Source organism: Cladophialophora yegresii (assembly GCF_000585515.1).
Source record: "Cladophialophora yegresii CBS 114405 chromosome Unknown aczIN-supercont1.1, whole genome shotgun sequence".
NCBI classification, from domain to species: Eukaryota; Fungi; Ascomycota; class Eurotiomycetes; order Chaetothyriales; family Herpotrichiellaceae; genus Cladophialophora; species Cladophialophora yegresii.
The window spans coordinates 4,740,987-4,767,189 of NW_006913045.1; the positions used below are offsets into that span (position 1 = coordinate 4,740,987).

At 53.7% G+C, this 26,203-nt stretch overlaps 13 protein-coding genes across 13 annotated transcripts; 8 read left to right on the forward strand and 5 right to left on the reverse strand.

Moving 5' to 3' along the window:
• Positions 1-392: 392 nt before the first annotated feature.
• Positions 393-665, forward strand: A1O7_01703 (uncharacterized protein; the record flags this gene model as incomplete). The annotated part of the gene is made up of 1 exon (XM_007755739.1): positions 393-665. The coding sequence occupies one exon, from the start codon at positions 393-395 to the stop codon at positions 663-665; it is 273 nt and encodes a 90-aa protein (XP_007753929.1).
• A 508-nt stretch (positions 666-1,173) lies between these two features.
• A1O7_01704 (uncharacterized protein) lies at positions 1,174-1,970 on the reverse strand (the record flags this gene model as incomplete). Its single annotated transcript, XM_007755740.1, has 2 exons — positions 1,174-1,779; positions 1,875-1,970. The coding sequence occupies 2 exons, from the start codon at positions 1,968-1,970 to the stop codon at positions 1,174-1,176; spliced, it is 702 nt and encodes a 233-aa protein (XP_007753930.1).
• Positions 1,971-2,055: 85 nt separating this feature from the next.
• On the reverse strand, positions 2,056-3,003 carry A1O7_01705 (uncharacterized protein; the record flags this gene model as incomplete). Its single annotated transcript, XM_007755741.1, has 4 exons — positions 2,056-2,225; positions 2,278-2,387; positions 2,449-2,645; positions 2,701-3,003. The coding sequence occupies 4 exons, from the start codon at positions 3,001-3,003 to the stop codon at positions 2,056-2,058; spliced, it is 780 nt and encodes a 259-aa protein (XP_007753931.1).
• Positions 3,004-3,565: 562 nt separating this feature from the next.
• A1O7_01706 (uncharacterized protein) lies at positions 3,566-4,897 on the forward strand (the record flags this gene model as incomplete). Its single annotated transcript, XM_007755742.1, has 1 exon — positions 3,566-4,897. One exon carries the CDS (start codon positions 3,566-3,568, stop codon positions 4,895-4,897), a length of 1,332 nt encoding a protein of 443 aa, XP_007753932.1.
• Positions 4,898-5,428: 531 nt separating this feature from the next.
• A1O7_01707 (uncharacterized protein) lies at positions 5,429-6,643 on the forward strand (the record flags this gene model as incomplete). The annotated part of the gene is made up of 1 exon (XM_007755743.1): positions 5,429-6,643. One exon carries the CDS (start codon positions 5,429-5,431, stop codon positions 6,641-6,643), a length of 1,215 nt encoding a protein of 404 aa, XP_007753933.1.
• Positions 6,644-6,947: 304 nt separating this feature from the next.
• A1O7_01708 (uncharacterized protein) lies at positions 6,948-8,030 on the reverse strand (the record flags this gene model as incomplete). The annotated part of the gene is made up of 1 exon (XM_007755744.1): positions 6,948-8,030. One exon carries the CDS (start codon positions 8,028-8,030, stop codon positions 6,948-6,950), a length of 1,083 nt encoding a protein of 360 aa, XP_007753934.1.
• A 374-nt stretch (positions 8,031-8,404) lies between these two features.
• Positions 8,405-8,920, reverse strand: A1O7_01709 (uncharacterized protein; the record flags this gene model as incomplete). The annotated part of the gene is made up of 2 exons (XM_007755745.1): positions 8,405-8,680; positions 8,729-8,920. 2 exons carry the CDS (start codon positions 8,918-8,920, stop codon positions 8,405-8,407), a joined length of 468 nt encoding a protein of 155 aa, XP_007753935.1.
• Positions 8,921-9,754: 834 nt separating this feature from the next.
• Positions 9,755-11,314, forward strand: A1O7_01710 (uncharacterized protein; the record flags this gene model as incomplete). Its single annotated transcript, XM_007755746.1, has 3 exons — positions 9,755-10,001; positions 10,057-10,143; positions 10,209-11,314. 3 exons carry the CDS (start codon positions 9,755-9,757, stop codon positions 11,312-11,314), a joined length of 1,440 nt encoding a protein of 479 aa, XP_007753936.1.
• Positions 11,315-11,642: 328 nt separating this feature from the next.
• On the forward strand, positions 11,643-13,379 carry A1O7_01711 (uncharacterized protein; the record flags this gene model as incomplete). Its single annotated transcript, XM_007755747.1, has 1 exon — positions 11,643-13,379. One exon carries the CDS (start codon positions 11,643-11,645, stop codon positions 13,377-13,379), a length of 1,737 nt encoding a protein of 578 aa, XP_007753937.1.
• A 419-nt stretch (positions 13,380-13,798) lies between these two features.
• Positions 13,799-14,755, forward strand: A1O7_01712 (cysteine sulfinate desulfinase; the record flags this gene model as incomplete). The annotated part of the gene is made up of 1 exon (XM_007755748.1): positions 13,799-14,755. The coding sequence occupies one exon, from the start codon at positions 13,799-13,801 to the stop codon at positions 14,753-14,755; it is 957 nt and encodes a 318-aa protein (XP_007753938.1).
• An 859-nt stretch (positions 14,756-15,614) lies between these two features.
• Positions 15,615-17,607, forward strand: A1O7_01713 (lysophospholipase; the record flags this gene model as incomplete). Its single annotated transcript, XM_007755749.1, has 2 exons — positions 15,615-15,669; positions 15,725-17,607. 2 exons carry the CDS (start codon positions 15,615-15,617, stop codon positions 17,605-17,607), a joined length of 1,938 nt encoding a protein of 645 aa, XP_007753939.1.
• A 1,347-nt stretch (positions 17,608-18,954) lies between these two features.
• Positions 18,955-20,637, forward strand: A1O7_01714 (uncharacterized protein; the record flags this gene model as incomplete). Its single annotated transcript, XM_007755750.1, has 1 exon — positions 18,955-20,637. The coding sequence occupies one exon, from the start codon at positions 18,955-18,957 to the stop codon at positions 20,635-20,637; it is 1,683 nt and encodes a 560-aa protein (XP_007753940.1).
• Positions 20,638-22,528: 1,891 nt separating this feature from the next.
• On the reverse strand, positions 22,529-23,837 carry A1O7_01715 (uncharacterized protein; the record flags this gene model as incomplete). Its single annotated transcript, XM_007755751.1, has 4 exons — positions 22,529-22,768; positions 22,845-23,138; positions 23,358-23,556; positions 23,692-23,837. The coding sequence occupies 4 exons, from the start codon at positions 23,835-23,837 to the stop codon at positions 22,529-22,531; spliced, it is 879 nt and encodes a 292-aa protein (XP_007753941.1).
• Between the last annotated feature and the right edge of the window lie 2,366 nt (positions 23,838-26,203).

Below are 26,203 nucleotides of genomic sequence, written 5' to 3' on the forward strand. Positions count from 1 at the left end.
TCAGGCCGTTGTCCACGTTCAGTGGGGTGGCAATGAAGGGTGACACTCAGGAGTCGCTTTCGTAAAGACCTAGGAAGGACTCCCGTAACCGGTTCGTTGTAGGGTAGGAAACATGGGCCTGAACAAGAGACGGTAGCTTGCAATTCGCACGTCTGTGACCCAGCCTGCCTGCCACCAATACGTATAAGTAGCTTGTTCCCGAGTTGTGTTGACTGTTGTCCGCTCGATTGTTATCTCGTGACTAACACGAATCCAGTGGAAGTATTCTGTGCTTCCGTTACCATTGCCCTCGTCAAGATCCTCGTAATCCTCGGAGTATCATAGCTCAAGCAACAACATCCCACTCAGGCATTTTGAGTAACTTGGAGCTGGCCCACGCCAGACTTGACAACATGACTTTGGAGAATACTCGAGGGAGTCCCAGAGTCGACGCGTTCCTTCACGGAGGAACGACTGTGTGTGACTTCATCTTGCTGGAACGCGGATCTCAAGTTCCAGCGGTGGTTGGGACGCACGCGACGAAGTTCAGACAAGAAGATCTCGGGCGCTTCGACAACGAGCGCAACAGAGTTGGCCCTCTGATGGAGTTCATGGATGCGATCACGAACCAGAAGATGGTCCGAGAAGCCGTGGTTTATCGACCGATCCTTGTTGATTGTGGCTGACGGAGGTCCACGGATGAGTGGTGGGACAAAGGACAAAGCAGAATGAAGAGGTGAGACTCGCCCTGACTCCGACGCGTCGCGGGGGGTGCGTTTACGCTAACCCACTTTAGGTTTGGAGAGAAAACGGAAAGTTTCTCCGAAACAAGGCTGCCATTGAGGAAAGCTTCACACGAGGCTGTGCATCGCTCCTCCCCACATTGTCTTGAAGAGACTCTTTAGTAGAAGCGAATTGTGTCTGTGAGGCTCATGGCACCCATAGGATGGATATCTGGTTTTGCGATTCTACAGCACTCGATGGTTTAAGGAAAGAATCAGCAGCCAATGGCGAGTCCAGATGTCTATCCAAGTCCCCATGTCATGTCCGGCTCATGTGGTGCTTCCCGAACTCCTAGCTCTGCCCTGCAGCTTAGGTACGCGGTCATGTCTATCGGCAAGATTCCAGCACCAACTTTGTGTCATACCAAATGAGTTCTCGTGGCGGCAGATCGTGACCGCCCTTCATGTTCTTCTACTGTTCGTTTCCATCTTCTGTCCTGCCATTATGCATGTGGGAACATGACTTGTTGCCCCCTTGCTTGCTCGGCTCCGGCACCCATCGGCTTAGGAACGGAAACCCTACCGCTAGACAAACCATCAAGATCCAAATGACATGGCCTCCCAATACCCCGCTTCTTACACTGGTCGCAAACAGACTTGCGAACAACGCAGGTGAAAAGGCTCTCAAGCCGCTCACTAACGTGAGCGCAACTGCATTTAATGTTCCCAGGACTTCCGGACCGGGAGACACATCGTTAAGAACAAGCTGAATGCCTGTGAAAGACATGGCGACTCCGCTACCCAGGACTGAAGCAACAGGTGCAATTGCCCAGAAAGTGGCCGTCAGATGCCACCTCAACAACAAATTGCACATCGGATAGAATGCGAAGAAGAAAGGGTAAGCCAAAGCGCATAATCTCATGATCCATTTCGTGCCATATCTCGCTTGAAGCCACGGAAATGCGATGAGGAGCCAGAGCGATTGCGAAAGGCCGCCAAGTCCCATAAAAATGGAGATCAAGAGCGGCGAAAACCCGAATCCGCCGAGGTGGACGGGCGTGAAGAAGAACACGGGGACCTGAAATTCCGTATTAGTGCTGGTGGAACGCGCGTGGTGCACGGACTTCCTCCCCATGGCAGCCACCATGTGGGCCGAGGGTCAGTTGAACTTACAATTGCTGTATAGCTGAAGGCGAGCATCATGATATAGGCGTAGAGAAACAGGGTTATTGTGACGTTCGGTGATCGCAGGAGTTCAATCATGGACATCTTCTTAGGCGGATCGGACTCTGTCGTGTTGCCCTTTTTCACAAGTGTCTGTCCGGAAGGACATGATCAGCCAGAGTATTCCCGATCAGAGTGTGGACAGACATGCCTCCTTGAGTCCAAACGCACTCGTGATTGCTGCGATCGCGCCTATAGAGCCCGTCACAAATGTGGGCAGCGCGTACGGATAATCGCGAAAGAACTTGATCTTCCCAAAAACAGACGGGTATACGGTTGCAGGTTTGGACAATGCGCCTCCTGATGACCTGTCAGTCATCGTTGATGGAAACTGGGGCCGTAGATCACGTACCAATAGCCGGACCCAGGAAGATACCTAGATTGCCCGTAAAGGCAAAGAAACTGAAAGCCCTGGCTTGCGTCTGCGGTGTGCTATTCTCGGTGATCATTGTGCGAATTGTCCTATGCTGGTCGTCAGACGCTGGTCACCATGCTTGAATACTCCCGAAAGAGGGCAACTGACAGGACCGTTCCAGCAAAGATGCCAGCGAAACATCGGAACACGATCATCTGCCATATTGTTCTGCTGAGCCCGAAGGTGGCAGTTGCGACTGCGACGCCCGCCAGTGAGCTGACGAGGACGGGTTTTCTTCCAAAGTGATCGGCCGCTTTACCCCAGAGAATCATGAGGCACATTTGTGTTAACGAGAATAATGATTCCTGGAGGCCATCCATTAGCTGTACAACTCGAAAAACCCGAGGGAAGGATGCTTACAATCAGCCCACTGTAGAAGCCGACATCTGTCTCGCCCACCTCCCCAGTCTCCCATATCATCTGATTGACGAAGGGGAATATGCAGAAGAACGCAACTGGCTCGACGAAGCGCGCAAAGCAGAGGTATAGAATCTGGTCCTTGGGCAGGGGCTTGTCTTCGGCTGTGTCGATGCCACCACTGAAGGTTTGACGCTCGTCGCCAGTATCACGAGATGTCGGCTGCTTAGGTGAGGGAGCAAGCAAAGCGGTCGTCTCATCGACTAGAACAGCCGTAACTCCTTCGATATCGTCCGCCGAAGTCATCGTGGTAGTGTAGGAGGCTTTGAAAATGGCCGACCATCAAACAGATGTGACGAGGGATGGATATACCCAAGTATTGTGCTGTAGAGAGCGTGGGAAGACACCTATCCGCCCAAGAATATGCGATCTCCAGGTGTCACTCAAACATGGATAAAACTGTCGCTCCAAAGCCAGTCCACCAACATACAAGACAACATATCTACCCATGTAGGTGAACGGGACCCACATGGGTTGGTGCTTGGAGAGAAAGTGCTGATGAATTAGTAATTGGCTGTTCAAAGAAGCAGCCTCCGCCGTTGAGCTTTTTGGCATGCCCACAAACGGGAGCAGGATGCTGGCTGCAGGGGGTAAGCAGCCCTAGCGAGCCCGGAAACTTTTCCTTTAGGGCCGAGTTAAGCAGAAGCTCCGGAACTACTGGCGCAGATCTTCGGGTTGCCGCCTTAGGTGCAGCTTACTCGTGCCTCTTGATGCAGTGTTCTTCCGATCAGCCTTGTGCAGTACCTCGCGAATCGCTGGCAACCGGATCAAGACAGCTCAAATTATGCGAGTGCCTTGATTCCTCGTCATGTTCGACACCATCTGCACCCTCCCTCTTCCCTCGGACGTTTTCGCTCAAGTGGTCCATCCGACTCAGCCTTTATTCACGATCGGCTTGTCTTCGGGACATGTGTACACCTACAAGCTCCCCTCCGACGCGGACGTGATCGAGGACGACTCTGGGGACGACCCTGCCTCTCCTCCGAAGAACGACAACCTAGACAATGGCTCGATCATACCTTCCCTGCGCAGAGCTTCCTCGACAAGCCTCTCGGAGAGTGGACTGGGCTCAATCGATACGATATGGACAACAAGAAGACACAAGGGCTCATGTCGATGTCTGGCATTCAGTCACGATGGAGAGATATGCTACTCAGCAGGCACGGATGGGCTCGTAAAGGCATTTCTGACAGACACTGGCAAGGTCGTGAGCAAGATCGCTATACCAGACAAGATTAGTGCTGGAGGGGTGACCAATGGGCCGACTGTCCTGCATGCACTTTCACCGCAGGCTCTGCTACTGGGCACAGACTCGGGGCATCTTTACCTGCACGATCTACGACATGGAGGCAAAGAGATGCAGGCAAGTGTAAGCCAGACATGGACACCACATGGGGCGGAACATATCAACTCGCTCGTTCCTCTACCAGCAAGCGAGACCAGCACAAGCGGCTTTCCCAAGCAATGGGTCAGCGTCGGAGGGACTACACTTGCAGTCACAGATCTCCGCAAGGGCACAATTGCGACAAGTGAAGACCAGGAAATCGAGCTGACGAGTGTTGCTATGGTGCAGGGTCTCAAGAAGGGCGGCACGAGCGTCGGCGAGAAGATCCTGGTTGGCCAAAGTGACGGAGTGGTCAGCTTGTGGGAGCGAGGTGTATGGGGTGACTTGGACGAGCGAATTGTGCTTGATCGCAGTGGCCTCAGCGTGGATACCCTTGCTGAAGTACCCTTTGGCTTTGGAGGCGGCAAGTTGAAGATGAACGAAAAGCTTGTCGCGGCTGGTCTTGAAGATGGAAGAGTACGATTCATGAGGATTGGTCGGAACCGAGTTCTCCTCGACATGGATGCCAAACATGACGATCTCGACGGTGTCGCTGCTGTCGGATTCGACATTGAGGGCCGAATGATCACCAGTGGAGGCCAGACCGTCAAGGTATGGACTGAAGCGAAGGGACTGCCAGGCGGTGGAAGAGGGGCTTCAACCAAACACGACTTGTCGTCAGACGATGATATGGATGATTCCGCTGCTGACGAAAGCAGTGACGAGGAGGATCGCGCGAAGCAGAAACGCAAGAAGAGAAAGAGAAACAAGGGTAAGGACAAATCTGGGGGAAAGGCGCTCGACTTTTCCTTGTGAGATCTATGTGAACAATTGTTCCGAAAAGCAGGGGCGTCGGGGGATGGCTGTACATGATACCCATGATTTCCAAGCCAAAAGGGAAGGGCAATCGAGGCTTCGATTAGGAACGTTATGATCGTCTGTATAGTGGTAAATACCTGTAACTGGCAGATAGTCGATCCGGGTGACACACAGCAATCAGTGTACAGTACCGGGTCCGAGGCCCACTCTCTCCTCCCCATCGCCAGTAGGTAGTCTCTAGCAGCAAGGCTGTAGCTCGTCCCGAAAACGGCTAGTCTGGACTCGAGAGGCGGCACTTCAACGTGCAACCGAGGCAAGTCGCTGATTCGTCATCTCCGGAACAGCTCGCGATGTCGGATAGTGCTGGTGCCAGAGCACGAGATAAATACCCTAGTCAGGCCTTTCCACGCCGTACTGTGCACACCGTATAGAACCTTGCTGGCCGTGACCTGCGGTGTTGGGCTGTCGACTACCTTGGCTCAACCCAGAGCACAGTGCATACATCGACTCACCCTCGCCACCCTCACCATGGCGCCAGCATCCTCTCTCAACTCTATGTCAATACACTGGCCACTCCTCCTGACAGGAAGCGCGCTCTTCTCCATCGGCGTCCTGGCCGGCGGCCTATGGAACAAGAAGCGTGCATCAACACTACGCTCCCCGCGAACGACACTCCTCCCCAAGCTATCCAAAGAGGAGATCTCCGACCTGGCCTACCCGCCCGACGTCCTCCCCGGCGGCCGCGACGTCGACACGCCCTACGGCTCGATCCGAGTCTACGAATTCGGCCCCGAAACAGGGCGCAAGGTTCTCCTCATCCACGGGATCAGCACGCCGGCCATCGCACTGGGCGGCGTGGCGCACGGCCTAGTCGACGCCGGCTGTCGGGTGATGCTCTTCGACCTCTTCGGGCGCGGATACTCAGACACGCCGGGTGACCTGCCTCACGATATACGGCTCTTCACGACGCAGATTCTGCTGGTGCTCGCTTCGTCGCCGTTGCCGTGGACGGGGCATGGTGGCAACAAGTTCAGCCTCGTGGGATATAGTCTTGGAGGCGGCATCGCGATGACCTTCGCCAGCTACTTCCCCGAGCTGATCGATAGTCTGGTCCTGTTTGCGCCGGCGGGGATCCTGCGGCCCTACCACATCAGCAAGACCAGCCACATCATCTACTCGGAGGGGATTATCCCGGAGGGGATCCTGGAACGGGTCGTCCGCCGCCGGCTGCGCAGTCCGATGGCTCGGCCGCTGCGGACGACGACCACTCCGCAAGAGGAGGCGTCCGAGAAGACAGTCGGTGCCACTGAAGCGGCGGCGGCCGAGGTGGGCAAAGCAGAGGTGAATCTCGAGTCGAATAGTCGCGCGGTGCTCTCGAAATCGCGGCCCCATGTCACGGTGGAAAAGGCCGTGTTGTTCCAATTGGACAATTACTCCGGGTTTGTGCACGCGTTTATGTCGAGCATCCGGTACGGGCCTGTGCGGTATCAGCATGATCGGTGGCGGATCTTTGGCGAACACCTCGCGCGGCAGAATCAGGTCAATGGGACGAACAAGAAGGTGTTGGTTGTATTGGGGAGGAATGATCCCATTATCATCCAGAAGGAGGTAGAGGAGGACGCGAACGACATTTTGGGTGGGAACGTCGAGTTTGTGGGTTTCGAGGCTGGGCACGAGGTTCCGGTCACGAAGGCCGAGCAAGTGGTCAGGACGATTGTGGATTTTTGGGGCAGGACTGATTGATAGAGGTTACGTGTCCGACGAGGTCAGGCTATAGATTTGGCCCTGTGACTCTAAGCGATGAATAGACAGCGGACTCTGTACAAATGTTGTTGGGTGTGGCATTATAGACTGGGTCCTTCCGAAGGGAAGTAGCTTGCACATGGCGGGTACTTGTCAGAGCATGGAAAGTTCCGAACAGAGACGAGGCCAATGATTTGAATTGTGCTTTTCACATTGGAACAGTCCCGAAAACCCGAGCATACGAGTCAAGTCCGTTTTTACCGCTCGCACTACCGCTGCCGCGACTCTGGACGACGGAATGTCCCTATAAATCCGCCCTAGCCGGCTCGCCAGCCCATGCCCGCCTGATCAGCTCGCGGATAGGTTCCTTCTCCACTTTTCTCGGGTTGGGATACTGGTTGCTGACAGCAATCTCTGCCGCCTTGTCGATGTCCTCTTCCTTCATGCCATAGTCCTTCAGCGCTCGCTTCACCTGTAGTTTCTCCAGCAGCACATTCAAGCCTTTGGTGGCGTCACCCTCGCTTCCAGGCAAGACCGAGGCGAGCTTCTCCATCGCTTCCGGGATGGCTGGTGCATTGTACGAAAGGGCGTGCGGAAGGACGATGGTGTGGGTTTCTGCGTGGGGAAGGTTGAAGGAACCGCCGAGCGTGTGGCACAGCTTGTGGTGTAGGGCCATCGCGGAAGAGCCAAGGCAAACACCGCATAGCCACGCGCCGTATTGTGCCTTTTCACGCGCTGGCTGAGAGTTGGAGTCCTTGATGATTTCTGGGAGGGACTCGGCGAGGGCTTTCGTGCCTTCGAGAGCAAGGAGGGAAATGATAGGATTCTTGTTCTTCGCGTAGAGCGCTTCGACGGCGTGGGCGATTGCGTTGACTCCGGACGTGGCGCTGAGGCCTGTAGGCAGGGTCATTGTGTAATCCACATCGTAGATCACTGTGCCGGGAAGGATTTTGGGGTCTGAGCGCGTTGTCTTGCGGCCATCTTGCGTTTCACCCAGGATCGGTGTCATCTCACTGCCGGCATATGTCGTCGGGACGCAAATGTGATATAAACCGGTGCGGACCGAGATTGCCTTGCCCAGACCTGTTGTTGACCCTCCACCTATTGAGACGACACAGTCTGCAGACTTGTCTTGGATGAACGACATGGCTTCTTCGGTGATGTGTGAGGGAGTATGCATGGTGGCATTGGTGTAGATGCCAGCTGGCTCGATCGATGCATTGGTCAAGATCTTCGCAAGGTCTTCTGCTTGACTGACTTGCTGGGGGGTGGAGAGGATGAGTGGTGATGAGAATCCCAGACGTCTGATCTCATCTGGGAGTTTCTGAATACTGCCCTTCCCGAAGACCACACGGCCTGGGTTGGCATTGTACTCGAAGGGGTCCATAGCGCGGGAGGATGTGTTCGTTTCGTGTGTCGGGGAGGGTGGCTGTATCTTCAGAGTGATGTGACAAGAGCTGAGAATCGACAGTCTGAAGTTTACGAATAGATGTGGTGAGTTTGACGACAGGGGACCCCGCAGCCTTTTCTTCGACGAGCCAGAGAGCGGAATGACAGTTGCAGCATCGGAAGCGGGATTTTGGTGGCTCGTCATTCATCGTGGGGCAATGCCGGGAAATGCACCGCAGACTCGAGCAACCCCACCAACCTGGAAGAGCCTAGCCAAATGCTGCATCACAGACTTTACCCGAAGGTTTGGAGGGTGATGAGCAGCTCCGTACGGGCTGACCAAGCCTCACCAGGTGACGTCCGCTGCCTCAGTTACACTATCGCCCTGAAAAGGTATATCGCTGTCGCCGCCGCCCAGCTGACACCCAGTACGCCAAGAACTTGCAGTAATTGCTGCGAAGATCTGACACCATCATTGTAGGTCCGCGAAAAAGGTACTTTGCCTTTCTCGCGCCAGAAATTTCCAATATGGGAGTATGCCAGGTAAAGGCCTCCGCTGTTTGCGGCACTCAGCAAAAAGGGAGTGGTGTTCCCTCCAGATGATACGGCCACGACACATATCACGGATGACACAAGAGACAGCAAGGTCTGCCAGGGTTAGCAGCCTGATTTATGCACACAAGTCACAAAACTCACAGCTAATGCACCGCTGGTTTGTGTGGTTCTGGTTTTGTGAAGCTGTGAAGAAGCCATGTTCGAATAACGTGACGCAGTTTCGGCTTGTGGCTCCCATTGGTTTAGATTATAGATTGCCATGGCTGACAGCAAAGCTGCGACCATAGCGACGCATGCTTGGATAGCATGATACATCTCTAGTAGGATAGACATGGTTGACGGTGGACGAGCTTTGATGAAGAACGACGAGGAGGAAATCGGAGGCGAAACAGCCAAAGCAAGCTCGACTCACACGTGACTAGCGCTTCTACCGATGACTAAGTGCCAAGACCCTTGCTTTGGCTCCGGCTCGGTTGCATCGGTTGACTTTTCCTGGAGCACGTCCTATTGATGGACATTCACAACAGTGTGGAAGCCGCTCTGCACTCGATGAGCTTGAAGCATCGCGCATCGTAGACAGCCCGATACAGTCGCAAAGCTTTGAATCGCACTACGCGTAGCTTCACCCTGGAAGTTCCATACCTACCTACACGAGACGCGTCCGTCAAATCCACACGCTCCTCGTTGTTGCTCCTACTGCCGAAGACGGGCGTCAGGCAAAATTCAGCCACGATGAAACATCAGGGAGGTCAAGAAGAACATAGAAATGAGAGGAAGACTGCTCTTTACTGACATCCTTGGACGATGCAGCACCGTTCGACCATTTGCGCCGAGTAACCCCGAATGCAGTCACATATATGCCCGTGCGAGTACAAGTATGTCGTCGGTGATGTGCCCGATAGCGTCAACAATCATCGTGGGTGAATCATTCGATGTAGCATGTGACCAGGTCCTGGTGAGGCACTGAAAGTAAAGCCGCTCTGAGCGGGTTCTCACAATTGCACTCTCACGTTGCCGGTGACATTTCCTGGTGACTACCTGATTGACGCTGGTGCAGCCTGTCTCTTCCTTGCATGCATACCTAGGTATGTGATGCAGGCCTCGACATCCTCTTCCAAAGCGAAATTGTTCGACCAACTGCTCAAAAACACCACACCCATCGACAACATGCCGACTCTGAACTCTGCTGAGAAAGAAGTCAAACCTATGGCCCCGTCTCCTTCCGATGAATCCGGAACCCTCGATGCAAACGAGGCTCAATCAGAAAATGCCCTGGTACGAAAGCTGGACTTGTACCTTGTCCCATTGATCATTATTTCATACATTCTGATCTTCCTGGACCGTTCGAACCTGGGAAATGCGAAAATCGCAGGCATGCCGCAGGATCTACACTTGCATGGCAATGAGATCAACTGTTTGTGGCTCGCTTCTGAAAATTGCCATGCCGTCTTTACTGATGATGTCTTTAGGGGCGGTGTCCATCTTCTACGCCACCTTCATCTTCTTCGAGATCCCCATCACACTACTTGTCAAGCCACTCGGGCCTTCCAAATTAAGTACGTCTTCTTTACACTGGCATCCAGCGAAGAAGTGGCTAGCTGACAGCGTCGCCATGCAACAGTCTCCTGCATACTGCTTTCGACCTCCCTGGTCACAACGTTCTCCGGCTTTATGAGCAATGCTGGCTCGCTGATAGCTTGCCGGATTCTCCTTGGCGTGACAGAAGCAGCCTCCTTCGCGGTCCTCAACTACTACGTCTCCCTCTTCTGGAAGCGGGAAGAGATTGCAAAGCGTGCGGCTGCGGTCTACATTGCGGTAACGCTGTCCGGGGCCTTCGGCGGCCTATTCGCGTGGGCCCTGACGCAGATCGACAGCGTTCCAGCCTACGCAGGGTGGAGGTGGATCTTCTTCGTTGAAGGCGCCATCTCATTCTGCTGGGCATGCGCAAGCTTCTTTTTGTTTCCAAACTCTCCAGAAACAGCACGCTTTCTCAACACGGAAGAAAAGCGCCTCGCCCAATGTCGAATTGAAAGCCAAGACAAGGACGTGCCGTTCAGGTGGTCTCAGGTCGTAGCAGCCCTGAAATCCCCGATTTGCTGGCTGTCTGGTTTCATCCAACTCTGCGCCGGTGTCTACTACCATCCTCTGTCGATCTTCCTCCCGACAATTCTCACCGGTCTTGGCTACGGTACCCTCCAGACGCAGTACCTTACCATTCCAGTCTACCTCTTTGCTACGGTGATGGTGTTCTTATTTGCCTGGTTGGCGGATCGTACCCAGCGCCGGGCCCCGCTCATGCTGTTTTTCTCCCTTTTCACCGTTGCCGGCTATGCGATCCTCCTCGCTTGGGAGGTTCCTGCAGGAGTAAAGTATTTCGCTTGTTTCCTGATCTTGGGTTTCGGCAATGTTCTCCTCTTGCTGAACGTTGCCTGGCTTAACGGAAATATCGGGCCGCGGTACAAGCGTGCGACAGCACTCGCATTCAATCAAACGATCAGCAACATTGGCTCGATAATTGGCGGACAAATCATTCTGGACAGAGAGGGTCCGCGATACCGAACTGGACAGGCCGTTGCCATATCGTGCTGTGGACTAGCTTGCATTGGCGTGATGAGTTTGTGGTGGCTCCTGAGGTCGAAGAATACGCGTAGGGAGAAGATAGTGCAGGAGGGCAAGGAGGATGTCGAAGTTGGTGATGAGAGTGTCCACTTTAGGTACCAGCTCTGATCTGGGCATCGGCTGTCGCTCCACGTGTATCGTAACGCGCAATACGCGCTCAAGTGAGGGAAACAGTCAGCGGTACCCAACAACCGTGGATGTATGTGCGTGAGTAATCTAGAAGGCGAGGCTGCCAGCCTCGTCGCCCCTGCCAAGCCAAGTGCCCGTAAAAGCGGTGATCGCCACAAACGAGAGCCCTTGGCCATATTCGCCTTCTAAGGGATTTTCCTTCTCCCGGTTTCTGCAGAAGTAACAGTCAGGTACCTATCGCCAGGCGGATATATACGAAGGTCCCGTGCCTATAGGTTGAGACCAGTCCGGTCTTCCCCTAGCAATCATGGCTGAAGAGCTCACGGCGCCGCCCGTTCTATCTACACCTGACGCGCATATATTGACAGAGACTTTAGACTCAGTACAAGATCTGCCCAAAGCTCTGTCCGATGAGCAGATAAAGACGAGATATGAAATACGCAGGACAATCGACGAGATCAGGCAGCGGAGGTGGAAGCGTGTGGCACTGCAATTTCCCGATCAGATGCTGCCACATTCTGCACGAGTCTACCAGCTGTTGACCCGTGGGTTGTCAGAAAATGTGAAGCCAGTTTCCACGAGCCGAAATAGCAGCTCTAAGGGCTCCCTGGATGCCAATGAAGGCTTGTTATCCGAACTTTCAATTGAGGGCACGGAGTTCGTCAAACTCACCATCCTGGGCGACACGTCTTATGGCTCATGCTGCGTTGATGAGATAGCAGCCGAACATGTCGACGCAGATGCAGTGGTCCACTACGGCAGAGCTTGCCTGTCTCCCACCACGAGGCTTCCGGTTCTGCATGTATACACTACCATGGACCTGGACCTAAGTGACGTGGTCAAGTCATTCCAAACGGCCTTTCCAGACCTTGCTGCCAAGGTGGTCTTGACAGCTGACGTTCCGTTCGCCGCTCATGTGCAGCGACTGTTCGATAACCTCGAGGAACTCGGCTATACGAACCTGTACGCAGCTTCGATTGTCCACGACCCATCCTCGGCAATTCCGAATCGCACAGTGCCGAGTTCAGTTTCTGGCGATCCGTCATCTCTGTCAGAATGGAGTCTCTTTCATATCTCTGATCCGCCAACTTCGCTTCTCCTGACACTCCATTCCCGAATGGCAAGTATCAGAATCTACCCACCCAGCAGTATCCCCAACACCTCGAACCCAGCTCCGACATCATCCGTCAGCCTGGAAACTTCCACATCCCAGCTACTACGCCGCCGTTACGCACTCATCACATCACTCACCACCGTTTCCACATGGGGCATCTTAATCAACACCCTTTCGGTCAAGAACTACCTCTTCATCCTGTCACATATCCAGTCTTTGATCTCCTGCGCCGGCAAGAAGTCCTATCTCTTCGTGGTCGGCAAACTCAGCCCGGCCAAGCTGGCAAACTTCTCAGAGATCGGCGGATGGGTCGTCATCGGCTGCTGGGAGAGTTCGCTCGTCGATAGCAGGGATTTTTTCAGACCGGTAATCACACCGTTTGAACTGGGGATGGTGTTGGTAGGAGACGAAGCCAGAGTCTGGACAGGCGAATGGAGAGCAGATTTCCAGCGTGTGCTGGAAGATGCCGAGCATAGGAGCGAGCAAGAGCAAGTGCGGGTATTTGAACAGCAGAATGCATCACTGGAACATGAAGGCGACATCATTCGCGATAGCGAGATTGATATGGATTCCGAGTCAGAGGACGAACCGCCCGAACTTGACCTCCGAACTGGGCGATACGTCTCACGTCCACGACCATTGCGAAGGATCCCACCTGCCGTTCAACCGTCCGGCACTCATAACAACAGGTCCTCCGTGCAAAGTTCCACTGCACTCACGAAGAAATCAAAGGGGGCTCTGATCAGCGTCAACGGCATCGCCTCCCCCGGGGCTGACTATCTCGCCCAAAAACGCACTTGGCGTGGCTTGGGCAGCGACTTCGATGTCAAATATGAGGAAGACGAAGCTCAAACAGGCGGCCTTATCGAAGAAGGCAGGACCGGTGTTGCAAGCGGGTACACGGTCGGTGAGGATGAATTGAGGACTTAATTCTATTGGATACACCGGCCACAGGGGTCGACGTCATTTGGATACCAAATTCCGAAGAGCGCCGGCACAACCAGGACCAAAAGGCGGGGCACCAGAGGCACTTCTTCGTGATCTACGAAGTGCCCAGCAAGGCCAGCTATCACCTAGCTAATGTGTATATCTTGCGAGCGTATGAGCACCCAATACTTGTGAACACGCATGCAGTATCGAAGCCTCTGCTGCACGGCAATTTCCGAGCGATAATGCAGCTCCACAGCCCCTGATGTCACACAACCCGGGTGCAGTACACCGTAAGCTCTCTGGGACTTATCTGATAAACCGGTCAACCCGCCTGGTTCTCTTCCGAGATCTGGCAGCACGCAAGACAACGTCCCTGACCCCGCGGCACATCGCGACTAAAGGCACATTGTCCTCACACGATGGCAACAAAAGCTGCAGTCAATCTCCTTGGTAAAACGGCTAGACCAATAATCGGAACTCAAGTCCCGCGCCTCCACCGCTTCCTGTCCACCAACCCTATCAGGAACCAAGTCCAGACACTCCTGCAGGACAAAGACAATGGTTTTGGTTTTATAAGACACAATCCGAGGACACCGAAGCCTCGGACCAAGGGCGTGACCGAAATCCGAGGACCTTACTACTCCTCATACGGGAAGAGGCACCTTCAAGATGTCCTGGAGACGATGGGCTACCATGTCGATGGCCTCAAGTTTGCGGGAGGCAGCTTTTCCTTGATGCCGGAGCAGAGCGTTCGGGAGCTCATTGACCTAGCGCACGAGCATCAGGTGTATGTCTCGACCGGAGGATGGATGGAGCACGTGCTCACTCAACCTGATTCGAGCACCATGGTAGAGAAATATCTCAGCAAATGCAAGGATTTGGGTTTCGATGTGATCGAAATATCTTCGGGGTTCTTGTCATTCCCACCCGATGACTGGCTACGCTTGGTGGACAAGGTACATAGTATGGGGATGAAGGCGAAACCAGAACTCGGCATCCAATTTGGTGCCGGAGGTGATACCTCAGCGGAGGACTTGGAGTCAACAGGCACCTCTGATCCGGCCAAAGTCATCAACCTTGGCAAAAAGTTCATTGAGGCTGGAGTGGAAAGAATGATGATTGAGAGTGAGGGCATCACTGAGAACGTGAAGAGCTGGCGCACAGATGTGATCCAGTCCATTCTGCGAGACCTGCCCCAAGAGAAGGTCATGTTCGAGGCAGCCGATCCGCCAGTTTTCAACTGGTATGTCCGTGAGTTTGGCATCGACGTCAACTTGTTCGTCGACCACTCGCAGATTGTGCAATTGACTTGCCTGAGACAAGGCATTTGGGGCATGGCGGACACTTTTGGTAAGATTGTGAGCTACCGAGAATGAGAGGGACGGCGATCGATGAGCGTACGACGCAGCGTGTGATGATCACTTGTAATGCGGAGGCAGTGAGAAAAACGCGGCTCCAACGCCCACGTACTCGTAGTTGTAAGAGAGTACCTCAGGGAATGGTGTGTAACCTGCATAGAATGTTTACTGTGATGCCTGCACAGTACGAGGTAGTGCTGAACGCTTTTTGACTGTCTGGCCTTGTTGAGGTCTGGATGTCAGCCACGAAGAGACCCGAAGAGGCTGAAATAAAGTCTATTCTTAAGGCTATCGACGCCTTAGGCGACCCCAGCGCGCCCAGCAAAGGCCCAGCTCGCCTATTTGGATGTGGCGGCCTCATGCAGCTGCCCCTGGAAATTGTTGCGAGTCGGCACTGTACGACGGATGTTCGATTGCTTCCTTCTCTGATAGAGCCAACCACTACGCAGTACCGAAATAGAGAGTTGTATAGCGGATCAACCGGATGGCCGAGCCACAATCTCTCCCTTGGCTGCTGCCTTAACTGGTCCCCAAGGTCGCAACCATGGACTCTTGCAGGATTCATGATTCGTTTACTAGCTGGGTGACTAGGATTCCTTGATGGTGTTGACATCATCGCTCTTTGTGTCTCGGCCCACCTGGGTGGAAATTGTCCCAGGAACTGGCTTCAGCTCGCCTCGCCCAACTGCTTCTCTCAGCTTTTAGGAAAGGCATACTCCTATTGATGGATATAGTGACATGAAAACCCGCATAGCACAGCCATCTGGGTGACGCTTTTAAGGTGAGGCGAGTGGGTGATTTCGTTTGTCCTTTATATCTTAACCCGTGCGTACACTGTTGGCGACCTGGTCCTTGAGCCCCGTCTCACGCGACCACGATGAAGATTCCTTTACTGGCCGTAATTGCCAGCGTTCTCACCGCTGAAGCAACTGGTAAGCCATAGTCAATCCAAGGTCAGCATCCTTGACGTACTGACATGCGCTGCAGCAAACACCACTCCTGCCGAGAATGTCTACGTTGATACCTTGATTGCGGTCGAAAGCCTTCGCCGAAGCCTACCTAACTCGCGCAAAGGCTACACTCCCTCCTTCCAAAACTGCCCTGCCAATCGGCCAGTGGTTAGAAGCGCCGCAGCGCTCTCGCCGAACGAGACACAGTGGCTGCAACAGAGGAGAAATAAAACTGTGACACCACTGCGGAATTTGTTAAATCGCTTGGATATCGAAGGGTTCAACGCGGGTCAATACATTGACACCCATTCCGACAATGCCTCCGCGCTACCGAACATCGGCATCGCAGTGTCGGGTGGCGGCTGGCGAGCGCTGATGAACGGCGCGGGCGCCATCAAGGCGTTCGACTCTCGGACAGTCAACAACACCGGTGAGGGCAAACTTGGTGGCCTTCTTCAATCGGCCACATATCTCTCTGGGTTGAGCGGCGGCTCGTGGCTTGTCGGATCCATATACATCAATAACTTCACCACCATCGGTGCACTGCAGGCTGATAGCAGTGGCTCCGTCTATGAGTTTGGCAACAGTGTGTTTCAGGGCCCTGAGGAGGGCGGCATTCAGATCTTCAACACCGCTGAATACTACGCAGATCTCGTTAGCGATGTCAATGGGAAAGCAGATGCGGGTTTCGATACGTCGTTGACCGATCTCTGGGGACGCGCTCTCTCCTATCAGTTGATCAATGCCACTGGCGGTGGTGCTGCCTACACTTGGTCGTCCATTGGAATCTCACAGCCCTTTATCAGCGCAGACACTCCTTATCCGATCATCATCGCCGACTCCCGAGCTCCAGACGAAAGGCTCATTTCAGCCAATACCACCATCTTCGAGTTTAATCCGTTCGAGATGGGCACATGGGATCCTACTGCTTTTGGTTTTGTCCCACTGAACCATTTGGGTACCAATTTCACCGGTGGCCGCGTACCATCGGGTGACCAGTGTGTGGTTGGTTTTGACAACGCCGGATATCTCATGGGCACTTCATCTACTCTATTCAACCAGTTTATCCTCCAGCTCAACAACACGGATATCCCGGATTCTTTACGGAATCTGCTAGGAGGACTTTTGGAAGATCTTGACCAGAGTAACAACGATATCGCCGATTATACCCCGAATCCCTTCTACCGGTACAATCCTGAAACGAACCCAGGTGCTGATTCAACTCGGCTGACGCTCGTCGACGGCGGTGAAGACCTGCAAAACATTCCCCTTCATCCCCTGATCCAGCCAACCAGAAATGTCGATATTATCTTCGCTGTCGATTCTTCAGCTGACACCACCTATTTTTGGCCCAATGGAACCTCACTGGTTGCCACCTACGAGCGTTCGATCAGTGATATGGCGAACGGCACTGCTTTCCCTACCGTCCCGGACGTAAACACATTTGTCAATCTAGGTCTCAATACAAGGCCAACCTTCTTTGGCTGCGATACATCGAATTTCACCGGGGGCACCACTCCCCCTTTGGTCGTCTACCTGCCAAACTCACCGTATGTGTCGTTCAGCAATATTTCCACCTTCCAATTCTCGACGAATAATACACAACGCGACGCCATCATCGCGAATGGCTTCAACGTGGCCAACATGGGCAATGGTACTCGCGACGAGACGTGGCCCACATGCGTGGCATGTGCGATTTTGAGCCGCAGCCTGGAACGTACCGACACCGAGGTTCCCCAGGCCTGCACTCAGTGCTTCGACCGGTTCTGCTGGGATGGCACTGTGAATGCGACACAGCCGAGAGAATACGACCCTACGCCGATATTTCACGCAGTGAGTCTTGAGAGTAAGGGTACGAGGTCGTTACCTGGGTGGGCCGCTCTCGGTGCGGCTGTGGTCTTGGGCTATCATGCTTTGTAATAACACCTTTGATCTTGCATAATGGGGGTTGGCTCGATATGGTCATCGAATCTTGGATCACGACTTGCATCGGCATGTTGCATTGGTGCACGACTCAATGAGACTTGGATATACAACGTATGTCAGAGAGGTTCGGTGTGGAGGCTTTTCACTGCATTTCACGATACTACCCCAGCGAGGTTTTCCGTGTTGGGACGGCGCAGAGTACAGTCGCGATCATGACCGCATAACAAGTGCTATGTGGGGCAGGAGCAATTCCGTAAGAAATGGCGAAAATCGAATGCCGTCCGTTGTTTATGTCCTCATAGCTCCGTTGGACTCTTTTTGGGCACCTAGTCACCTTCTGACGGTCGTCCGTCACCACCATCTTGCTTTCTCGCGCTCGCGGAACGTCAGAAATAACATGTCTCACGAGGCGCAAGCACCATGACAAGCACACGTGCCAGCGACGTGTCAGCGGAGGGCGTGACCCCTCGATCAAGCAGCAGGCGGAAAAAGGCTCGTCCGGTATCAGACTGCCTGTAGCCACCAGGCGATCTGCATGCCTCATTTAGCTGCTGCTCTAGGAGATGCAATAACCTCTCCGCACTGTCTATAGCTGTTGAAGGTCAGCTTGGGCGAGGCTCTGCATTGATAATTTCACGCCGATTCATCAGGCACGTTGGGTGAATGTGTCATCCCTCCCCTCGTACGAAGGAGGCATGAGCCATTCTTCCATCGTACTCCGTACAGTGTAGAATATGAGATCATGTTGGTTGCGGCGAGATCTCGGGTTCAACAGTTGTGGCGAGCAGAACGAACTGCCCACTGTCTGGTCGTCTGTCGCTGCGATTCGCCGTCGCTACCAAAATCCAGGGGCAGAGAAAGTCCGGCTAGCCAGAAACAGATCTCAACGTGTCAATCGCAGTCTTCTCATCGGTCAACAGTCCGGAGCTCTCACAGAGTCTGACTGGTCCAATGCAACAGAAGGACTTCCGGCTTCAGTTACATCTGGACTAAAAATTGCATTTGATGCTTCCGCCCATTGCATCAGATTAGTCTGGTCACGTACCTCGTAGGTGGGCCATCCGAGGAGCCGTTGCCGCTATCCGGTCACTATGCGTCCAAGAAGACAAGAGCCACGGCAGGAGGCGATCCTGTTGGAGGAAAGACGCATGCCCGCCGGCTATTGACCTCCACGAGGTTAACTAACTGTCCCCTCTTCGTCCTCGACATTTTCCATATACGCTCGCTCACGATTGCTGCTTTGTAATTGCTTGCGTACGCCAGACTCCAGCTAGAGAGTCATAAGAAAAGACAGCGCCAAAGTGATGACCGCCAACCACCGAAGCTAAAACAGCAGCCAAGATGGCCGAACGTGTCGAGCGGCAGTTGATGTCATCGACGTCGCCCACGTCGGCAGACGTCGAAAAGATCAATACAGGCCACAGCCTTGCATCCAACGAAGAACCAGTTCCGGCCTTGGAACCTCCAGTGCACAAGCGCGGCAGCGACAGTCCCGATACACAGGTCGAAGACGGCATTCGCTTTGTCTACCTCGACTTCGACACTCACATCCCGCTCGACGAGTTCGACACACTGGAGTCTTCGATACCGCCACCCATCCTCAAGAAGTACGAGTCACCGCTCACTTGGTCGTCGAAGCATAAGACCATCATCCTGATACTGTGCTGTTGGTGTACTTTTACTGCCGCCTACAGTGCTGGCTCTTATTCGATAGCGGCGAACCCCCAACGAGCGAAATGGCATCTCGGGGAAGTCGCCTTCAACACCGGCGTCACTACCTGGGCGACGGGCTTCGCAATATCGCCTATGGTTCTCGCCCCATTTTCCGAAATCAATGGTCGGCGGCCAGTCTTTATCGGCTCGGCGATCCTCTTCCTCGTCGGTCAGATTGCCTGTGCCACCACACCGACCTTTGGCGGAATGCTCGCTGCGCGGTTCCTTGTTGGGGCAGGAGCCAGCACGTTCGCGACCATGGTGGGAGGGGTCGTTTCCGACATGTATAATGCCGAGGACCGCAATACACCGATGGCACTGTACAGTGGTTCCGCCTTGGCCGGCACGGGGATAGGACCCCTATTGTCTGGCTTCATCATCGGACGTGCCAATTTCCGTTGGGTCTACTATCACCAGATCATCTCCTTGAGCGTCATGCTGGTCGTGGTATACTTCTTCTTCAAGGAAACCAGAGGATCGGTCCTGCTAAGCCGCAGAGCCAAGGTGTTGAACGAATACCTAGAAAAGCTCGAGAACAGTACCCCGAAGTCTGAAAATGCTGCAGTCCGCCTCCGCTACAAAGTCGCCGCAGACGAAAGCCGCTCCTCACTAGCACGCATGCTCTACCTCTCCCTCACAATCCCCTTCAAACTCCTCACCACCGAACCGGTCGTGTTCTTCTTCTCCCTCTGGGTCGCCTTTGCCTGGGCGCTTCTGTACATGACATTCTCAGTGATCCCTTTGGTGTTTATGACGAGGCACAACTTCAACGTCGAGCAATGCGGCGCCGTCTTTTCCGCAATAGCAATCGGATCCATACTGGCGACCTTGCTCTCCATCTACCAAGAAAAGCTGGCGAAGAAACGCTGGCCGAAACTCAACAGCTCGCCAGAGGGGAGGTTGTATTTCCCGTGCCTCGAAGGCGCGTTGCTCCCTATTGGCCTCTTCTGGTTCGGCTGGACAACGTACTCGTCCATCCCATGGATCTCGCCCGTTCTCGCGATCGGCTGTGCCCAAATGGGCATCTTTGTCATCTACCTGGCTGTGTTCAACTACCTGGCCGACGTGTACCATCGGTACGCTTCCTCAGCGCTAGCAGCACAGTCGTTTCTGCGAAACATCTTCGCGGCGGTATTCCCTCTGTTTACGAACCAGATGTTTACGAACTTGGATTACGCGCCCGCGAGTAGTCTGCTGGGCGGGATTGCCGCTTTGCTCACAATTGTTCCATGGGTGCTGCTTTTCAAGGGCGAGCAGATTAGGGCCAGGAGTAAGATTGCGAGGCAGATCATGGGGGACAATGCGAGTTAAGGTCGGCACTACTGGTTAAGAAGAAGCCAGGATTTTGCAGAAAGCATTGAGCACGCGCCGTTGCCTGTCGACTTTCGGCGGTGAGATTTATTTCGTGCAGGCGTTCATCGACTCTCCCCTGTTCGCATACGTCAGCTTTACTCTTGAGTGCCAGTGACAGTGGCTGTGACGGATTGAGTCAAGCGAAGTGGCCCGTGCTGTACAAGAGGGAGAACCTCAACCAACTGAACTTCCGACACAAACGGTATATATATCTGGCTCGCGAGGCGGGAGGAATGTGCTCGGTTCCGGAACTTGTATCGACGTCCATATCAGTATCAATACCGACCCCAGATACAAAAGAATTAGACAGAAGGACAAGAAGACTAGATGGCTGGATGAAGAGGGGAGGACGGGAAGATACAACCAATGGGTGGTCGGGTGGACAGGTCATGTGGATAATGGGTGGTGTTTCCGGAAGGAAGAAATGGGTCAGAAACCACGAGATGCCCATGGACAGCTCAGCCCAGCCCAGCACATCATATCGTCTCGTCTCGTCTCGTCTCATAGCGACTGATCACATATCCTATCACGGGGCATTCATACAGCTTGCGCAGCGAGGACTCGGTGGCAGGCCTGGCCCCACTCGAGGCCGAGGGCTTCGGGTCCAAGATGGCAGGGGGCATGGCATGGTTTCGAGGTCGACATACCGTAGTCTTGGCCCATAATCCATAATCCATAATCTATGCTCGAAAGTGAGGATATCCTTCAGGCACAACATCTAGAATGAACCTGTCGGTCGAGCAACCAAGCAACCAAAGCAACCAAGCAACCAAGCAGTCAGTCAGCCAGCCAGCTAACTAGACAGTTACAGTAGTCAATCAGTAGTCACAGGATGACGGGATATTACACCACTTGCCAACCAGCTAGGCACATATCCTACCTAGCTACAGTGCTTTCTTGAACTCGTCCGAGGAAACATGTTTTGATGGGACCCCCACCCGTTGCAACCAACATAATTAGCCAATGCAGCTATGTATAGGGGGGAATGCTCTCAATCATACCTATACCTAGTAGACCGTGGTTCGGATAGTTCGGCAACATTCCTGTGAATCAAAGATGGAGTGCCGCCGCCGATACCTTTCTTTAGTGAGCACTGAGTGTCGTTTGGCGAATTCAGGGATAGATAGAGGCAGGCAGGCGGGTAGCTAAGTACTGTACAGTAGGTCAATAGGTACCTAGGCACTGTATTGTGTCTCCAGACTCCCGATCACTGCATGTACCGCACAGGACTGCACCATTCAAGTTGAATCATTTGATCTTCCAAAACGTATGGAGTTGAACACATTATCTCATGCATGTTCTACAACTTTTTATTGCCCATCCCCATCCCTATCCCGACCTGCGTCCACGATGGTCCGGTCTGTCCTTCTATGGTCCGTTCGGATCGTTGGAATCCGTGCCTGGTCTTGTGTACATAGAAAAAATGGGGAGCATCTCACCGAATGCGTCCGTCGAGACACCCCGAATCCGGGGCGATGCTATCCATTGTGTTTGCGATGCAGCGCACTACATATCATAGCACCAGCCATGCATGGCCCCTCTTTATCCCGCGTGTCGAGTGTCTCTTTCGAAGCAGAGGCGGAGACAGAGACAAAGGTGGAGGCGAAAGGAACCGTAAAGAGCAAGAGAGAACGAGATGGGGGCTGAACGTCGGGTTATGATATGTAGCAGGTCGGTCAGGTCTCTCTCTCCTCGGTCGTACGGGCGTGGTACTGCTGCTGCTGTGCCGCTGCTGTGGCTGTCCCCATCGCTATTGCGGCTCTTGCCGCTTTTGCTTCGGTTGCCATGTTTTTCGTACTTCGCATTCCAAGCCCAGCTGCTCTCCTTTCATCTGATACCCTCATACCACTCATCTCGTCCCGCCCAGCCTTCGCTCCTGCACTTCGCTGAGAGCCCTACTCCCGCTGAGGAAGGCAACCACGCCCAACGCGCTCAGCATGGGGAGCGTCTGGAAGAGATTCCAACTCGTATAGTAGAGAAAGAAGACGAACTCGATGCCCGCCACCGAGCCGACGAACAAGGTATGGCTGACGGGTGAGGCGGAGAGGGCCGAAGGGAGAGCGGATATGTTGGCGCCGAGATAAAGCCACTAATATCGCGGAAGGTGTGTTAGCATGACATGACCGAAAAAGAAAGCCATGTTGGGATGGCGAACAAATACATACCATTGCAGCTAGGAGAGGTAGAGTCGCGAGCACGCCGCCCAGGAAGACCAATGATATGATTAGTGGGGGACTCTTCGGGTCGGAGCGGAAAATGTGATGGATCTCAGGGAGTTTGCCGTAGCGGAGGGGCGTCTCTATCGCTGGGAAGGGTGTGCTTGGATCGGACGCACTGGGGTGCAGTGTGAACGCTGGTTGATTGTAACCCGGAGTAGAGGCGCCAAAGGAGGCAACGATTATAGACGTGGTGAGGGATGTGTTTGCGGCGAGGAACTGCGCGGGGAGGTCGCGCTGGGTCTGTAAGCGACGAGTTAGCAAGACGACGACCAGCCATCAGGACATCAACCAAAATTGATTCGAGTTATCTGTAGGGACGTGACATTGGGGAAGTACGGTGCAGGTGTAGACGTCTAGTGTTCCCCACAAAGTCGTGGTCCGGACCGATTGCCACATCTCGTCTCCTTCATGTTCTCTCTTCTCTTTCCCTTCCCTTCCATGTCTAGCGAAATAACTTACCAGTGAAACCACGGCCTTGCCGCTCTCCTTGACACTGAACGGGTACGAAACATCGAGTCTGCGCTCCTGATCCTGCAGCATGAGGAAAGCCTGGTGCGGTCTCTTCGCCGTCTTGCCCTCCTGTGTGGTCAACGTAACCTTGAGGGTATCGGTGCTGCCTAATGACACGGCGTTCGAGAGCTGTTGAGAGGGTACGAGCCTGTAGCGAGATTGTGAGTGGCAGGTTCAAGAGAATGGCTGTGACGGCATGAAATGCCCCACGAGGGGATGCAGAGCAGAATAGAACCAAAGCGTTCAGCTAAGCTATGCGATCTTTCTTGAGGTAGTAACGTACTTTTCTTTGACTCCCCCATCTTTCGAGCCTGCGCCTTTACTTGTGACGCTTAGCGAGCCGTCTGCAAATGTCCATGATGAGGCTGCGGACACCGTCGAGCATAGAGCTGAGGCGAGAAGGGGGAGCACGGTCCGTGAAAGGCGCATGGTTGCGTCGTGGCGAGGGGTTCAGAGTGGGCTCAAGCTCAATTGAACTGAATGTCTCTGAGGCTTTACTGCGTAGATGCAGTGAGGAGAAGAAGACGTAGCCTCAGCCTTGCGTACCCTCAACCTCAGCCTTGTCAGTTCCAACGTTCTCCACGCGCCAAGCGGTTTGAATCTACAGCACGGCTTCTGATTCCACTATGCCCAGACCTGGACATATGATTGCATGCGATCAGATTCGTTGTCAGAGCTCCTGGTCTACTTGCAAACAACAGGATATTACCGGCAGCAGGTGAGAAATCGATTGTGTCTCTCAATTCAGGCAAGATATCTCGGACGCTATGACGAGAACTTTCGCAGCAACCACTCCAAGCATGCATTGTTCATAAGCTTTAAATCCTATCAAATGCTGCATAATCTTTCGACGATGCTGCTGCGATGTACAATTCAGGAACGGAGAAGACGTATTCCGGACGAGCAGTTCAAGCGTCTGAATGCCAGATGAATTCTCCCTGCGATCCGGGTGAGTTCAAAATACAAAAACGAGGACCAGACTCCCACCACACCCTTCTTGTCTGTCGGAGTCCGGAGCAGCACACCGAGCTGAGAGGCTTCGTCTGCCTACCGTACACGGGAATCTGAAGGATTTACCAGGACGAGACGCTACTGTCTAATTTGAACTTTCCCGTGCTATTCCATCTTCAAGTTGACCAGGGACAGTGTGACAATGCCTATTAGCCTGCATGGGATCCTCAGCGTGTAGTTCCACGCACACAGTTTTCAAGGGTGAGCTAAATGGCGTCAATGAATCCTCACCCAGACATGTGCATGCTAGTTGATATATTGACGCCGCAGGGGCCACGGTAGCATTCCGCACTCGGTCGCTGGTTGGTAATTTCTACACACCAACTTCGCGACACTCGTGTCTCCTGTTCTCGCAGACCGAATTCATACCACATGAGCAACAACACAAGCGGCTCCTGGGAGAAGAAACGGAAAATCCGATTCTCGGCAGTCCAGCTCATTAGGAGAGCGACCGCGGTCGATGATGTGGGGCGGAAAATGTCCAGAAAACCGCCCCCAGGGACTGATCAAAGAGTTCCCTCACTCTATCCGGCTACGTTTCGAGGAGTCAGCGTCCCGAGCTTAACTGACCTGAGAGGATTTGGCGTGGTTGGCAAGCTCCGTCAGCCTGACTTCGGTCTCGTTACCACCACGGAAGGGCCGCCTCCCTTCCGCGGGACGACGAGTGCTTTCTTAGGCTGATCAAAATAGATTCAGTCTGTGTCATGTTCTCACTCGTAGACCCTTGTCCGTAGATGGACAACAAGCTTTCACATCAGCGGTTTGCACATCAAGCTGGATTATGGTCATTCCCTTAGCTGTCTAAGGTACCCCACCACGACGCAAGGAACTTTCATGACCACCAGATTTCAAGTCTCTGGAAGACGAGTACTCTGCCAGAGCATGCAACAGAGACCACTGCTGCATTTGCGGCATCTTGTCCGCACAAAGGTAGAAGAAACGACTTCACCTTGAAGGAAAGAGGGTTGAAAGCATCGGGCTGTCCATCTACAGTACAGGCTCTTCAACCTTTGCTTGATGGCGCCAGACAGGCCCAGGAGCCTTCGATGAAGTAGGCTCGTGCGGGTGATTGTCGTTCATATTCAACGCCTACTCGTAGTCTCGCAATCATGAAGACGAATGGCTGGATTCCCGACATGTACCTCGGTATATTCCCCAGTATGCGATAGCGATCAAGTCTGGGGGCCCCGCAGCTTGGGTGCTTGGTACCCGGGCTTCCACCTCACCATATGATCTCGGATCTGGTATGTACCGTTTTACTTACTTCTAGGTTGCTGATCAGCCCGAATGCCATAACGTTATGTCTCCAGCCTGATTTATATATCAGCTGACTCCGAGGACGAGGCCCATTGACCGGACCGCACCATTCCCAGCATCCAGAGCGTCAGAACGTGCAACCAAATACCGGCCTCCAGGCATGGCATGATGAGCCTCATTGCGTGGACTCACACACTTACTACTCTGCCAGCTACCTATCTACAATTTTGGCCCTGTACAAAAACAGTCTGTAACAGAGACAGACCGGCACTTGCGCTGACGCTCTCCCACAACCACGTATAACATCACCGAATCGACATCCTCGCCATAACCATAACCATGGGTTCGAGCAAACCTCCCGAGCCCAGGGCCACACGGCTCGATTTCGAGACCCATCTCGAATTGAAGGAGACAGAACCGGTAAGCGACGGCGTCGTCCTTCAGTGCAGGCCCATCTTGTTCCACATCCTCCATCCCAGGACTCTACCATGCCATCTATACCTTACTGTACCTTTCCATGCCCACTC